The 13,572-nt window shown below is 41.8% G+C and overlaps 1 protein-coding gene across 1 annotated transcript in view; it reads left to right on the top strand.

Moving 5' to 3' along the window:
* b4galnt4a (beta-1,4-N-acetyl-galactosaminyl transferase 4a) overlaps nt 1–13,572 on the top strand; it is a 161,285-nt gene that overhangs the window by 81,448 nt on the left and 66,265 nt on the right. Inside the window, exon 3 of the mRNA XM_037767852.1 lies at nt 5,011–5,109. Coding sequence (XP_037623780.1) covers nt 5,011–5,109 — 99 coding nt within the window. The remainder of the gene's footprint in view (nt 1–5,010; nt 5,110–13,572) is intronic.

Raw genomic sequence — 13,572 nt, 5'->3', positions numbered from 1 at the left:
CAGAGCCTTGTGGTACTGCTCTGAAAACCAAGCAGACACCGGTCTGTTTGGTCTGTTCAGTAAAGAGAGGTGGGAAAGAGATTCTGGCAGTCCGTAGTCGCTTCAGACGTTCACTGTGCCAGAGGGATTTCTGAGAACTAGACTGGCACACACCACACTGTGCACTACCTATCAAAGATATGCTCTCAGTCATGCTTTTTTTTCTTTTTATTGCTCCATTGGTCACCTTTTCTCTCTTCTGTATTTGTCTCTGTTCATCTGTCTTGTGTTCGGTTTGCTTATTCTCCACTCTGCCACTTTTTTATGTCTTCGTTCTCTATTTCTCCTCCCTTCATTTCACCCTTTTCTTTCTATTTCTCTCTGTAGAAATCTCTCAGCGTATTCATCACAGCCACATTGTCACATAGATTGGAAATGTCTGTTCCACGTGATATATACTGTCAAAATTCTTATCCAACATTATCTGATGCGTAATATCTGAATGTAATATATTTCTGTATCAGATTTGGAAACATCCCCCGTCACAGACGAGAGCAGGTTCCAATCTCAGCGTTTCTTTTTGGTGATGAATCATTGCCATTAGTCATAGCTGCAGTAAATGTCACCCCAGGTATCTTTGCTTCCTGCTACACCTATTAATATGAACAATGAACATCCAGTGACCAGGAGCCGCTGTTGATTCAGCGAGAGGATGAAAAATGAGAAGCGTCTATGTTATTATTATAACGGTGGGACTAATTAACATACTGTATATCTCTGCTGCGGTTAACATGAATGAAGAATAATGTAATTATTCCACGCTGGTTTAATAACCAGCGACCTGCAACTTTCATGTTGCAGGTCGCTGGGATTGCAACTATGATTTGTGGACTTTTGGGAGCCGTCTGAGCCGAGCTCATTCGCGAGGGGTTATCGTGGTGGGTGGCGAGGGATTTGTGAAAAGGAGCACCAGATCTCTGCTCCGTCTCCCCCTTTCTTCTTTCTCCCCCTTCCCTGCAGACTGGTGCTTGTTTGTGTTTAATAAGGGAGATTAATTAAGCTCATTGGTATTCTAGGACACTGGCTCCAGCTGTTTCCCTGGGCTAGGATCAGCAAGGTCATCCGTTTGAGTTGCGCTGTATGAACGTGGGGAGTCTGGGAGGAAACAACTGGGAGGTTAGCACCCATTACAGTGAGTGTTTTTTGACTGACTGGATGGATGGATAGCAGTGACGGAAGCAATGATCTATCAATCAATCGAGGTTTACAACTCGGCCACGCGTGTTCAGACATAAAACAACTGTAATTAAATGCTCCTCTCCCTCACTCTTTAACTCTCTGATGCATCGCTCCCATAGCATTCACTGTTAAAGACCATTTGTCTTTTTATTTGACTGAAAGTCAACAAGGTAAATAGCAATGTAAACACTTGATGAATAGGCAGTCTCATCAGCGTGATTGATATTCCCTGTTTTGCCTTGATGCAATGTTTAATACATAAGGCCATCTGACAGGCCCCTTAGCATCAACTTTAATTATCAGTGAAACACGATAACACGGTTCTGGGCCCAGTGCCAGGAAAATGAAGATCTGCTTACAAATTAGAGACTGTAACTCTGAAGTAATGAATCACGCAAAATGTTACATGTATTTGTGGTACGCCGTAAGTGATGACAACATGTTGCTGGAGTGTAAAGTCATTATACACTATAGCGGAAAAAGAGGTGCAGCTGATGGATGTAGTGCAACCTCAGGTCAACGAGTTTAACTGTACCTTTTAGTATTGCATCGATAAGCAGACTTCGAGTCGGATCGAGCTGAGGCAGCGCTTTGGCAAAGTGGTGTCCGTGTGAATTACTGTCCAAACCCAAGCAGTGATTTAGAGTTTGGTCTTTTAGGGCTGACAACATATTATTCCGAAAACATTGTCTCTTTCAGTAAGCAGCGCCGCAGATCATAAAGTCCTTTTCCTACATGGATAATCCTTCATCATCATTCAAACAGTCATCGCACCTGTTCTAATAGTGAAAGCTGATTGGCTGCCAGAGGCAGGAACAAAAAGCTTTCGGTTTGCTCACAGTAGGCAAACAATGTCGCAGAGACAATCCATGGTCCAAATTTCATGAGACGTGACAGCAACGCCGAGCTTTTTATGACAAGAAAAACATCACCTCAAAGGTAAAGACGCACTTAATAGTGAAACAGAGCTGTAATGATTTGAATGCAAAAACAGAACTAAAACTTTATAAAGGTAAGGTTCAAAGTGAATTATTATTCTTGGAAAGATGTTTAGCTCTATAAATGTGTTCAGGCTTTACTTAGTAGTTTAGTATTCAAGACCAGGCTGTTCTCATACACAGTTCGTAGCTGTACCTACAAAAAGTAATGCACAGCAATTTGTATATATCCCATGAAATCAATTTGTGTGTTATCCACGTACAGTAATTGTGAACCAGGAAGTATAAAGAGCAACAAATGCTGCGTAGGGAGGAGGTCGCGGTGGATGGGTTGGTCAAAAAACACCAGCCTTTCGCCCAGGAGACCAGTCAGTTGACCAGAAGTCAACGTATTGACTATATGTCAACGATTTATGTGTCACTATCTTCCATACTTAAATTACGCCACTGGATTTATTTAAACCCAAACCACAATCTTTTCCTAAACCGAACGAAGTAGTTTTGTTGCCTAAACTTAACCAAGTTGTTTCCTGTGAAGATGGAAGTTTATTTTCAAAAAACTGTATGCAGTGGAAATTGACACGTGTTGCTGGACGTTCGTAGGAAAATGCATAAGAAATGAGGAATGACTTTTTATAAGATATGATACAAACCGTTGTATGAGCAAACATGGATACAAATGTTAACCATAGTGGAAATTCTTTACATTTACAGTAGAGCTGTCAATTGAATAAAATATTTAATTGCGATTAATCGCATGATTGTCCATAGTTAATCACGATTAATCGCAAACTAATCAAAAGGGAGATTTGTAGTATTTGATACTCTTATCAACATGGGAGTGGGCTAATATAATTGCTTTATGCAAATGTATGTATATATTTATCATTGGAAATTAATTTCCAACACAAAACAATGACAGATATTGTCCAGAAACCCTCACAGGTATTGCATTTAACATAAGAAATATGCTCAAATCATAACATGGCAAACTGAAGCCCAACAGGCAACAACAGCTGTCAGTGTGTCAGTGTGCTGACTTGACTGTGACTTGCCCAAAACTGCATGTGATTATCATGAAGTGGGCATGTCTGTAAAGGGGAGACTCCTGGGTACCCATAGAACCCATTTTCATTCACATATCTTGAGGTCAGAGGTCAAGCGTTATTGAGCCTCCTTCGCAACAAGCTAGTATGACTTAGGTTTACTAGATTCATATGTTGTCAGTATATTCACTTTAGCTTTAAAACTGAGCCCGCTACACAGATTCGAATTGCGTTAATGTGCTAAAGACATAAGTGGTGTTAAAACGAATTTGCATAAACGCGTTATTATCTCATTAACTTTGACAGCCCTAATTTAAAGTTGTGTAGCCGTAGTGCATTATAGTAGATTAGGGGAATTAAGAGCCAATAATTAGACACAATTTTCATGATGGATTTATTTCTAATTGCATAGTGATGAATGGATATTAGCTGTAGAAGGTATACGAAAGCCAAAACATTTAGGTTGCAGCAGCATTGCGTAAGCTTTTCAACACACTGCATGTGTCAAAAAAAAAAATAGGATTTTGCTGCAGGTGTTGAAATCAAGTCTCCCAGCGTTTTCCAACAATTCACAATGTATTTTATTGACCACTGAGTCCTGTCTCGTACTTTTCTTCTTCTGCTGCCTTTGTTTCATGTGTGACTCCAGCTGATGCAATATGAATGTTGTGTCCTTCATGTGAGTGAATCGATGTGTGCTTCAGAGTGTTTGTGTGTGTGTGTCAGACACAACTAGTGCTGGAGAGGTTTGTGAATCTTTGGGTACGCACAAACATCAGGCACACTCCTCTGGTGTCAGACGGGAGAGGAGCCTGTTGTCACATTTCTTCATCATTACCTTCCCTGCCCTCCTTCATCTCTTTCCCTTGGAAGTTAAAAAAGTAATCAAAGGCTTGGCAACCGACAGCTCTGTCTCTTTGCCTCTTCTACTTAGAAAAAAATATATATTTTTCCTCCCAATTCTTTCGCAAACACTGGTGCCTCCTCAACAAAAGCCCCTCATTTGAGTGCTGCTGAAAACCCTCTCTAGCTTGTCTCAGTGGAGGTATGCCTCCTCTTTGACATCCACGCTAAATGGAGAATGCTTTGTCACTCATTTAACAGCTCTGTGACTCGGTTCCTTCTCTGGGAAGCCTTTTTATCTCCTCATAGCTGGGCGCGAACTCGCGCTTCTCTCTGCTCTGTCCTGCCCGTCACACCGCACCACAGCATTAACATTAACATGCCTCTTAGCAGGCCGCAGAGAAAGAGCCCTGCAGTGATCTGGCCAGTGCACCGGGCTAAATCCCAGATCAGGGGGAGAGTTCAGGCTCCCTGGAGAGGAGATGTTGGCCGGCAGGGTGGATGGTTAGAGTATGTGGAGATTAGGGTTTTGGCAAGTCAAACGCTGGATTAGTAGTGAATGGTAAAGAGGAGATTCCACAGGGTCTTAATGGTAGCCTTCTTGGGAAAATAACCCTTTGTATTCTTGGCCTGCTATTTCAGGATATACGTGTCTGTGTGTGTGTGTGTGTGTTATTCTCAGGGGTGTGTAATGTAAAGTACGCACTGCTTAAAGCATCCATGAGTTAGAAAGGGCTGTGGTTTTTGCTAATGATGCTACTTTATCTCATATATCAATTATGTGGCTTATGGTGAAGAGTCCTATTACCTCAGTGATGGATGGATGCCTTTATGCATAGATGGATGGATGACTTTTAGTCACTGAGATTGAAAACCACCATTCATTTGCCTTTCATCAGTGTCTCTTTTTTTTTTGTGGTTAAAGAGGAATAAATGTGTCTTTGTTTCTGCTGTGTCTTTTCAAGGATGATGAGCCAATTACAGGAGGGGCTGGTGGCAGAGACCATACCCGCATCCGGAAGATCCTCAGCCAGCGCCACAAGAAATTGCCATGGAAACCAGAGGTAACACAAATGATTTTCTCATTTCTCTTTTCTGAGGTTGCACTTGTTCCTTAAAGCTGCAGTGGATAAAAATGGAGCAAATGTGATTTAAAAAAGTTATTTTTGTAAAACATTGTCATTATATCCTGACAGTAGTGCATGAGACAGGTAATCTGAAAGAAATCATGTGCCTCTGTGTCCTCCGGTGCTCCAAATGGCATCTACAAGATTTCACAGACCGGATGAAAACAATCAATCAGAGCCGAGCTGGAGCCTGCCGTCTCTGAGCAGCTGTCAATCACTCGCAAACTCTGACCAAACGGTCAAACTAGGCAGCACTGATCAAATATGAATCAATATTCTGTTACTGTAATGCCAATTTCTCACCTCAAATGTTTTCGGAATCATCTTGTAGTTTACTGTTTAGCTGTAAAATGAGAAAGTTTGTGACCCGGCAGCCATGTTGAGATCAGTTGAGGAAATACCAAGCACCGCCCACCAGCCGGAGCACAGCCAATAGGAACGCTCAATAGGAATGCTCTCTCTCTGAAATGAGCTGTGATTGGCCAAAGGATTATTAAGGATTTTTTGCCAGAATGATGCCAAAAATATTCTGCCTACTGCAGGTTTAATCATCTCCTTTTGATGTTGCTTACTTTACGTGTGCCTGCTTGTTTGTTTACTTTTGTTTAATATATGACTTTTGTATTTCCTTATAATGATTATTGAGGTGAGATTTCTTTTATAAGCCCCTCGCAATTTTTTTATCTCACCTGCACAACTTCTTTTCTTTTGTTGTTGTATTTCTGCCACCTTGTTTTATTGTGCGAACAAATACACCTCAAACCTTTAACCCCTTGCTTCCATCTTCCAGATGGATAAGGAGGATTATTATGTTGAGGTCCTTCAGTTGCTTTCCTATTGGTGTGATTCATCAGCTAAACCTGGCAAGGCCGCATCGAACTTTCATCAACCTTTGTGAAAACGCTTTCATTAATGGTGCTTCATCACTGGCGTGGTAATTGAGTGTTTTACTCGTTGTGAAATATAATTTAGCTGCAGATGTCTTGCTCCCTTTTTCTTTCACTTGTCCTTTTAAAAGCGGTCGATACTTGAGGTCAACCAGAGATCCACTCGTTTTCTGGCGCCATTATCGGGAAGAACAAAATGTACCTTGCGGTTATGATGATAAATTATTGTGCGAGGATGATAATATTTCATCCAGAACCATTAGCGGGTTATATTTAAAGGCACCTATGACCTGAAGATTACAAGTTGATTCAATTCATCCTAATTTTTCAGCTCACTTACTGATGTAGTTTACACAGCCGCTATAACAAAGGGAGCAGCAGACAGGGCAATTAATCGGCGGATTTGTGATAAGGAAAGCAAGCGGCTCTAGATATGTAACCTGTTCAGCAGAGTTTAATTAAAGGATTCAGCAAAAGGATCTGCAAAATATGATTTATTAGTCGTTCTATACCTGGGGTAGAGTTGAATTATCTCTGCTGAACACCACAGTGTGTAGTTTTAGGCAAACTGTAGAGAATCTAACAGTTCATACACACAGCAGGAGAGGGATAATAGGAAATTACTGTTGCATGAGTTATTTTCAAGTAGATCTCTTTGACTTGTACTTTTTTCACCGCCTTGTACTCGACTTTCTTGCTGCTTCCACAAAGCATTAAGCATGTAATCTTCACAAGGCAGCATTAGAGAGGGTTCTGAACACAGTGCGTGTCTGCTAATGTTACAGTACTGTACTGTACCTCCTGAGTGAGCTGGTCTTGAGTTAGCCTGCCTTTGTTCCTTGTCTCAGCAACACAATTCATTATTATTATACGCCTGTAGTACCCCTACCCGCAGTATAATGACCAAGTTGCTGCAACTAACTTTATCCTGAAATGATGGGGGGTTTGTGTTCAGTTTACTAAAGTAGCAACCACAAAGGTTTTCCTGCTTTGGGTGCAACTCATAATACCCTACAACTAATCAAAGATTTTGTCCAATTTAGCAGTGGATTTATTCAAGTGGACTTGAATAACTTTGACAGCTTTACTGAAAACAATACACAAAAATGGAATTGGCTTATGCCAAAAGGTCACAACACCGAGCTTCAATCCACTGAGGCAAAATACCTGTGGCTAACCCCTTTAACCAGTATACTGAGCTCAAATACTCTAAACATCACAGTGGGCCAACTCACACAGTCACACGCGCACACGAAAAAAAAGAAAAAAAAAAAGGTGCAGGCCTGTGTTGCTCGGGTGCGGTGTGGCTGACATAATCCAGTCAAACATATCCTCAGCAGAGCAAAAGTACATTAAGACTAACTCACAATTCGGCATCAGTCCTAAAGAAAACATTTCCTGGTCCGAAAGACCTTCGCCCCAATCAACTGAGATTAAGCAAGACGTGTGCGTTATTGTTTACTGCTACAGATGTCTTCTGTTTATTTCTGTGGCTCAGAGGGTAGAGCAGGTCCTCCACCTAATCGGAAGGTCGACAGTTCAATCCCCGGCTCCTCCGGTCGAAGTGTCCTTGAGCAAAACACTTAACCCCATAATTGCTCCCGAAGGCTGTGCTATCGCTGTGTGAATGAGTATTTAGATTAGATCCTGATAGTCAGGTGGCACTTTGCATGGCAGCCTTTGCCATCAGTGTATGAATGTGTGTGTGAATGGGTGAATATGTAGTTTAAAGTGCGGAAGACTAGAAAAGCACTATATATGCAAGTCCATCCATTCACCAGGCTAATCTACCCAAGGGTTTCTCAGAATGTCTCATGCTCTGTTTCTTCCTCTCTTCCCTTCTTCTCAGTCTCTGCGTCTCTCCTCCCTCATCCTTTTTTCTTTTTCCCGCCCCCTTCCTTACCTACAACCAAAACGCAGGTTGCTCTTTCAAAATGAAAAGGCGGGAACAGTCCTTTATGCAAATGAGCCCGTCCAGCGCGACCAAGCTGTGAAACTTGGACCAAGCTGTGAAACTAGGCGATCTAGTTCTAAAATGAAACAAACTAACTGAATTTAGCCACAAACTCACAGACACACGATCCAGCCATATACTCGGTTTCGACCAAGTCTTGTTTTTTATTAGTTTACCCACAGTTTGCCTTTGATATCGTTAAAAACTGTTTATTTTAACTACTTATTCAGCTATTTACATCCTACCTTGTTTATGAATAAATTATCTTAATCTCTGTTAGCCATTTTTTCCTTCTTTATTAAACTAAATTATTTTTAGTTTAATGGGCTTACTGAATTATTTTCATCCAAGTAACTTGTTTTAATCCCTTGCTTTTGCCCCGGGGCTACACACCAAACGCACTCACTTTGTTTTCACCACGACAAGCAAAGGCAATTAAATTGCTGGACATGACCAACATTGTCATTTTGGCTTTGTAAATGGTCACATGTGGAGGATATCTGTTCTCAATCATGTGCCCTAGAAACATCTGTTGCCTGAATATTGAGGGACCCTGCATCTAATTTGTGGACGATAATTTTGGCATCATTTAATATGGTGCTACTTAGAAAATGAGAAGTCACATTGATGTGAAACAGCCACGCTAGGACTGCAGCCAAACAAGCTCTCTGAATCTGGACCACGTCGACTAATTGCACAAATTTAAATGGATTTCATGGCCTGAGCGCAACGAGACTCTTTATTATGAACATCCTGTTTGTTTGTCTTTTTTCAGAGCTTTCTGTTTTATCATTTTGTATATGAAAATTGTTAAAACCACAGGATGCGCTTGCACTTAAAAGACATCTAATTCCATTAACCAAACAGAATTTCTTATTTATAGTTTGGGTTGGAAAAGCTAAGCAGCAACGGAGGGACATAAATTTTGCAACATGCACACCAACTACATTTCACATTAGGTGTGACGACTAGCATCAAAGCTCACTTGTAGAAATCAACATGCCATTTCTTTGACTCATTTCCAGCCTACTCATAAAGCAACATGCCAGTTAGTTTCTGTGAATGTTCTGCACGTCCAGCATAAATCTATCAAATATTTCATACATCTCTACAAACTCTCTTATCTCAGACTTCTGCTGCGTCAAACCTGTAAGCCAAGTCTGTCAGAAATCATGGAGCGCAGCAGCTCTTCCTCACTAGCTATCTGTCCTAATTACCAGCACTAACTTGTTTTCCTGGTGTACGGCCAAGATGGCAGAGGTCTAAGGGGCCGCTGAGCTGGCGCCGTCGGAGGCGTAGACTCAGGCTGGTGGAGGTAGAGTGGTGCCATATGCCAGCTGTCACAGACTGGCAGAGGTCACACGGGCATGCAGAAGCATTCAGACGCGCAAAAACTCTGTTGAGCACAAGCAAAGTGAAAGGATTGCTCACTTTATAGAGATAGAGATAGAGAGGAAATTCAGTATTTCTTTGAATGAAGTGCTGTGAGTCTATCCTGTGTTGGTACTAGCAAGTTGTTTTCAGCCACTAGTGGTGACTTTAATGACGATTCCCACCCGATGAACTCATCCAGTGGTGACTGTGGATTAGCGGTGACTCACGGCTGTAGAGTGGACATCCTCTGTCCGTCAAGGACGCCGGCATGTCAAGGACACTGACACTGGTCAGAGATCAGAGAGAGAGAGAGAGAGAGAGAGAGAGAGAGCTGGCCCACTTTTTAAGAGTCAAGCAGTAGCCACTAGTCATGAAGGGATAAACAGTCATTTGCAGAAAAGCCGACATGGATCCAGAGAGTATTTGAGCATACGGAACAATTGTATCTAGTCAGGAGGAGCAGAAAGAAAGTGATGGTAAAAGGGATTAGTGACTTTGATATCAGGGGGACTTAAATGATTTCTTTACATGTATACTGTTCCACATTAAAGCCACATCATCCCAGCTGTATTATAAATATGTGCAGTGATGTTAATCACAAAATCAGAAGGTGTTAAAGAGGATCTATTATGTGTTTTTTTTCCAGGTGCATACTTGTATTTTAGATTGCTTTAATGTTAAAAAAAAGCTTTATTTTTTCTCATACCAGCTGTGTTGCAGCACCTCTTTTCACCCTCGGTCTGAAACACTCTGTTTGAGCTCCAACCCCCCCCCCCCCAAAAAAAAGCCCAATCTGCCCTAATTGGTCAGCTGGCCCACTCTGTTGTAATTGATCAACCGAACTAAACTCTTCGGACTCCGCTCTGCTCCACTCTAGCTTTGTTTGAGGGTGTGCCAAACTAGCCGCTAGGCAGGTATAATGCAAATGTGTTACTTGGTGACATCACCACGTTACGGAAGAAAAGGCGGAACTTTAAACAAGGTTTTTCAGGCGGTTCAAGAGAAGTGTTTCTGTGGGGGAGAGTAACTCCCTTTGGCATGGACTTTGTAACTTTGCAGACCTTTTACATGCACAAAAAAACCTAAATAACACACTAAAGGAAAAGGAAAAACCACACAAGCATAATAGGTCCTCTTTAAACCAAATACATACCAATTACAATACCAAATACAGTGGCATTGTGCACAGGAAGGATAGATGGAGAATGACTGACTCAAATGTGTGGTTTTCTGGCTCATGTAGTGTAAAAAATCAAAGCTGGAGATGTAGTATTGAAGATTTGGACAGCCTATTATTTACCACTCAAGAGGGAAGTGAGGGAGATACTGTGGCACAACACAGACACATGACCCCAGATGGAAAAATTAGATCTTTCCTCTTGTCTCTGTCTCTCCCGTCATCCCACAATAACATGTGAGAGTGACTCGGCTGGGGGGAGGACACAGGAGAAGATGATGTGTGATATTTGTCTCTTCTCACTGTTCCTCCAGTCTGTCTTTCTTTCTTCTATCTGTCTACGCAAAAAATGCTAAACAGTCAAATAGACAAACAGGACGTGATTTCTGTTACCGGGAGAATGATCGACCGCTCGTGGCCGGAGATGAGAAAAATTCTCCGTTGTCTTTGTCTCACATACCTCAGTTTCGACGTATCAGCTGCAGCCACATCCATCCCCCCTCATGTTATATCCCTGGAATGACAGAAGACATGTAATTGTAGGACAGATGGCAGATTATACAAACCCTCATTACAGAAGTTGATGAGGCTGGAATCCAGATCATATGAACCTTGTCTTCTGTTTTTTTTTTTTTTTGCTGCTCTCCTCTGTGTGAAATGAGTTCTCATTATCTCTCTCCATATCATCTCTTCTTTCAAACCTCTGTATCTTTGAAAACCCCCTTTTCCTCGCTGTACCTACCTACTTATCCCACTTTCTCTTCTCTCCTCGTTCCTAAATTACTAATGGACTGAGAAAGATGAGATAGGCTGGGAGAAAGTCTCTAAATGCTCTCCATGAATTCAGATGGAGAGATATGTTCAAACAATCACATTCCTGTCATGGCCACAGAGGGACACATGCAGCATGTATCGTTTGATCATTCATTCAATGCTTGCATTTCAGCGTAGCGGCTCAGTAAAACCGCAGTATAGTATGTGTAATAATGCATCAACAGTGGGCTTTAATGCCGTCTCTCCTATATGCCCTGGGGGAGCAAGCTGAGCGGTATCGTATATACCCCAGTGTGCCTTTGCCAGGAACATCATGTCTCACTTTTCCTATCCAACGGGGATTTACAGTGTCAGTTGGTGCGATTGCTCGTCAGTGGGTGCGCCGAGCGGCCATTTGTCAGTGCCTCGCTGCCAGCAGGAAGGCAGAAGGCTGCACCAGATTTTTGAGAAAGGGAGACAGCTTCCCGGATGAGAGAGAGGGAGAGAGAGTCTGATTTGTGCTCCTGTTGATGGTGCGACCAGATGGGTGAGAGAGAGGAGATATTACAGAGCAGCCGAGACGGAGATATGCTAAGACAAGCTCACAGAGATGTGTTTATGTGGAGGAAATGTGTGGTCTGAGGAGAATAAGCAAGACGGTAACCGTTTAGAGCGGCCTCTTAAACTCTATACTGTACTCTCTTTTATTTTAAACCTCTTTATCAATCAGTTGTTGTTTCAGCTTCTTTCCCGTGCACCTCTCATTTCCCCCCTATTCTGTTTTCCGTTTCTTTCCTCACTCCTCATATTTGACAGAAGGCATCCGTTGCTTCCTTCCATCTCCCTCCCCACTTATTTAATGGCAGCCTGAGCCGCAGGTGCTCTGTTGCTTTGAAACCGTGGTAGCTGAAGACTATATGTAGGGCAGTTATTGGGACTACCTCTGGAGTCTGACGAGAGTAAGGAAGAGGTGGATGAAGATAAAGATGACAGGGTAGGACAAAATGATTCTGACTGGAGAGACAACAGACAAAAAGATAAATGTGCAGGAGGTAGAATGTACAGTCTTCTTTTCTGGGCTAAAACATAACAATGTTTTGACCTGAGACTTCTTCAGCTCATGATTCCTGTGCACAGGTTAAATGCTTACATTATATACAGTGCACTGCACTTTATATACATTAAAGATGTAGATAAAATCTTTAATACAGTAAAAGAGTAAAACATGTTTTTATGCCTGATCACCAGCGACAGCCGCGGCCGGAGGCATTACGTTTTCAGGTTGTCCGTCCGTTCGTCCGGTCCATTCTTGTGAAGAAGATATCTAAGAAAAACTCCTGGAGGGAATTTCTTCCAACTTGGCACAAATGTCCACTTGGACTAAAGGATGAACTGATTAGGTTTTGGTGGTCAAAGGTTACTGTGACCTCACATTACACGTTTTGGTGCCATATCTCATCAATTCCTATGCTAATCATGACAATTTCACACAAATGTCTCATAGGATGAAATGATGACGTGATCACATTTTGGACAGAGATACCTGTAAACTGCAACTTGACCGGTTGGCGGAGGCATACAACCGCGAGGCGGTATTTCTATTTTTTTTTAACATGTTAAGGTGTATTCTTAAATGGCAAACACTGTAAACTGCACTTGCGCAGCGTATTTCAGTCTGAGCATGACAAAATGCTCTGCAGTGTCTTTCATTCACTCATTCAAACACAAACATATTGTACACACACACACACACACACACCGGTGGTGACAGTGCTACCATACAATGCTGGTGTCTTGCTCAAGGACACAAGGTGAGCTGCAGGATTCTTTCAATAACATCTTATTTTTTATGTATTAGTGATTATGAGTGCACATTATATACAGTAATTTCATGTTACGTTATTGTACATACAGTATTTTCTACATTGTACATACTATCTGCAACTGCATTCTGAACTCTTCTTCTTGAGTGACCGCAGACTCTTGGAAGCAGTGGTGTTTAGTAATTCATCCACTATATATATAAGACACTAAGACACATGGTTGTGCCGCAGTCAAATGAAAAATAGAGATGTTTGTATCGATCAGCTGAAATAACCACAGAAAATTCAATTCATATTCAATATCAGATATCTGCTAAGTATCCTAGTACCTGTAATGGCTGCATGTTAATGATAATTTAGCAGTAACACAGAGCGATACATACAGTACATACAGTATATTGAAAAATGAGGGGAATTTGGCAGTATAGAGCC

Source organism: Sebastes umbrosus, chromosome 4 (genome assembly GCF_015220745.1).
Source record: "Sebastes umbrosus isolate fSebUmb1 chromosome 4, fSebUmb1.pri, whole genome shotgun sequence".
Taxonomy (NCBI): Eukaryota; Metazoa; Chordata; class Actinopteri; order Perciformes; family Sebastidae; genus Sebastes; species Sebastes umbrosus.
Note: the sequence above shows the minus strand (reverse complement) of the source record. Positions and strands in the feature narration are given on the sequence as shown.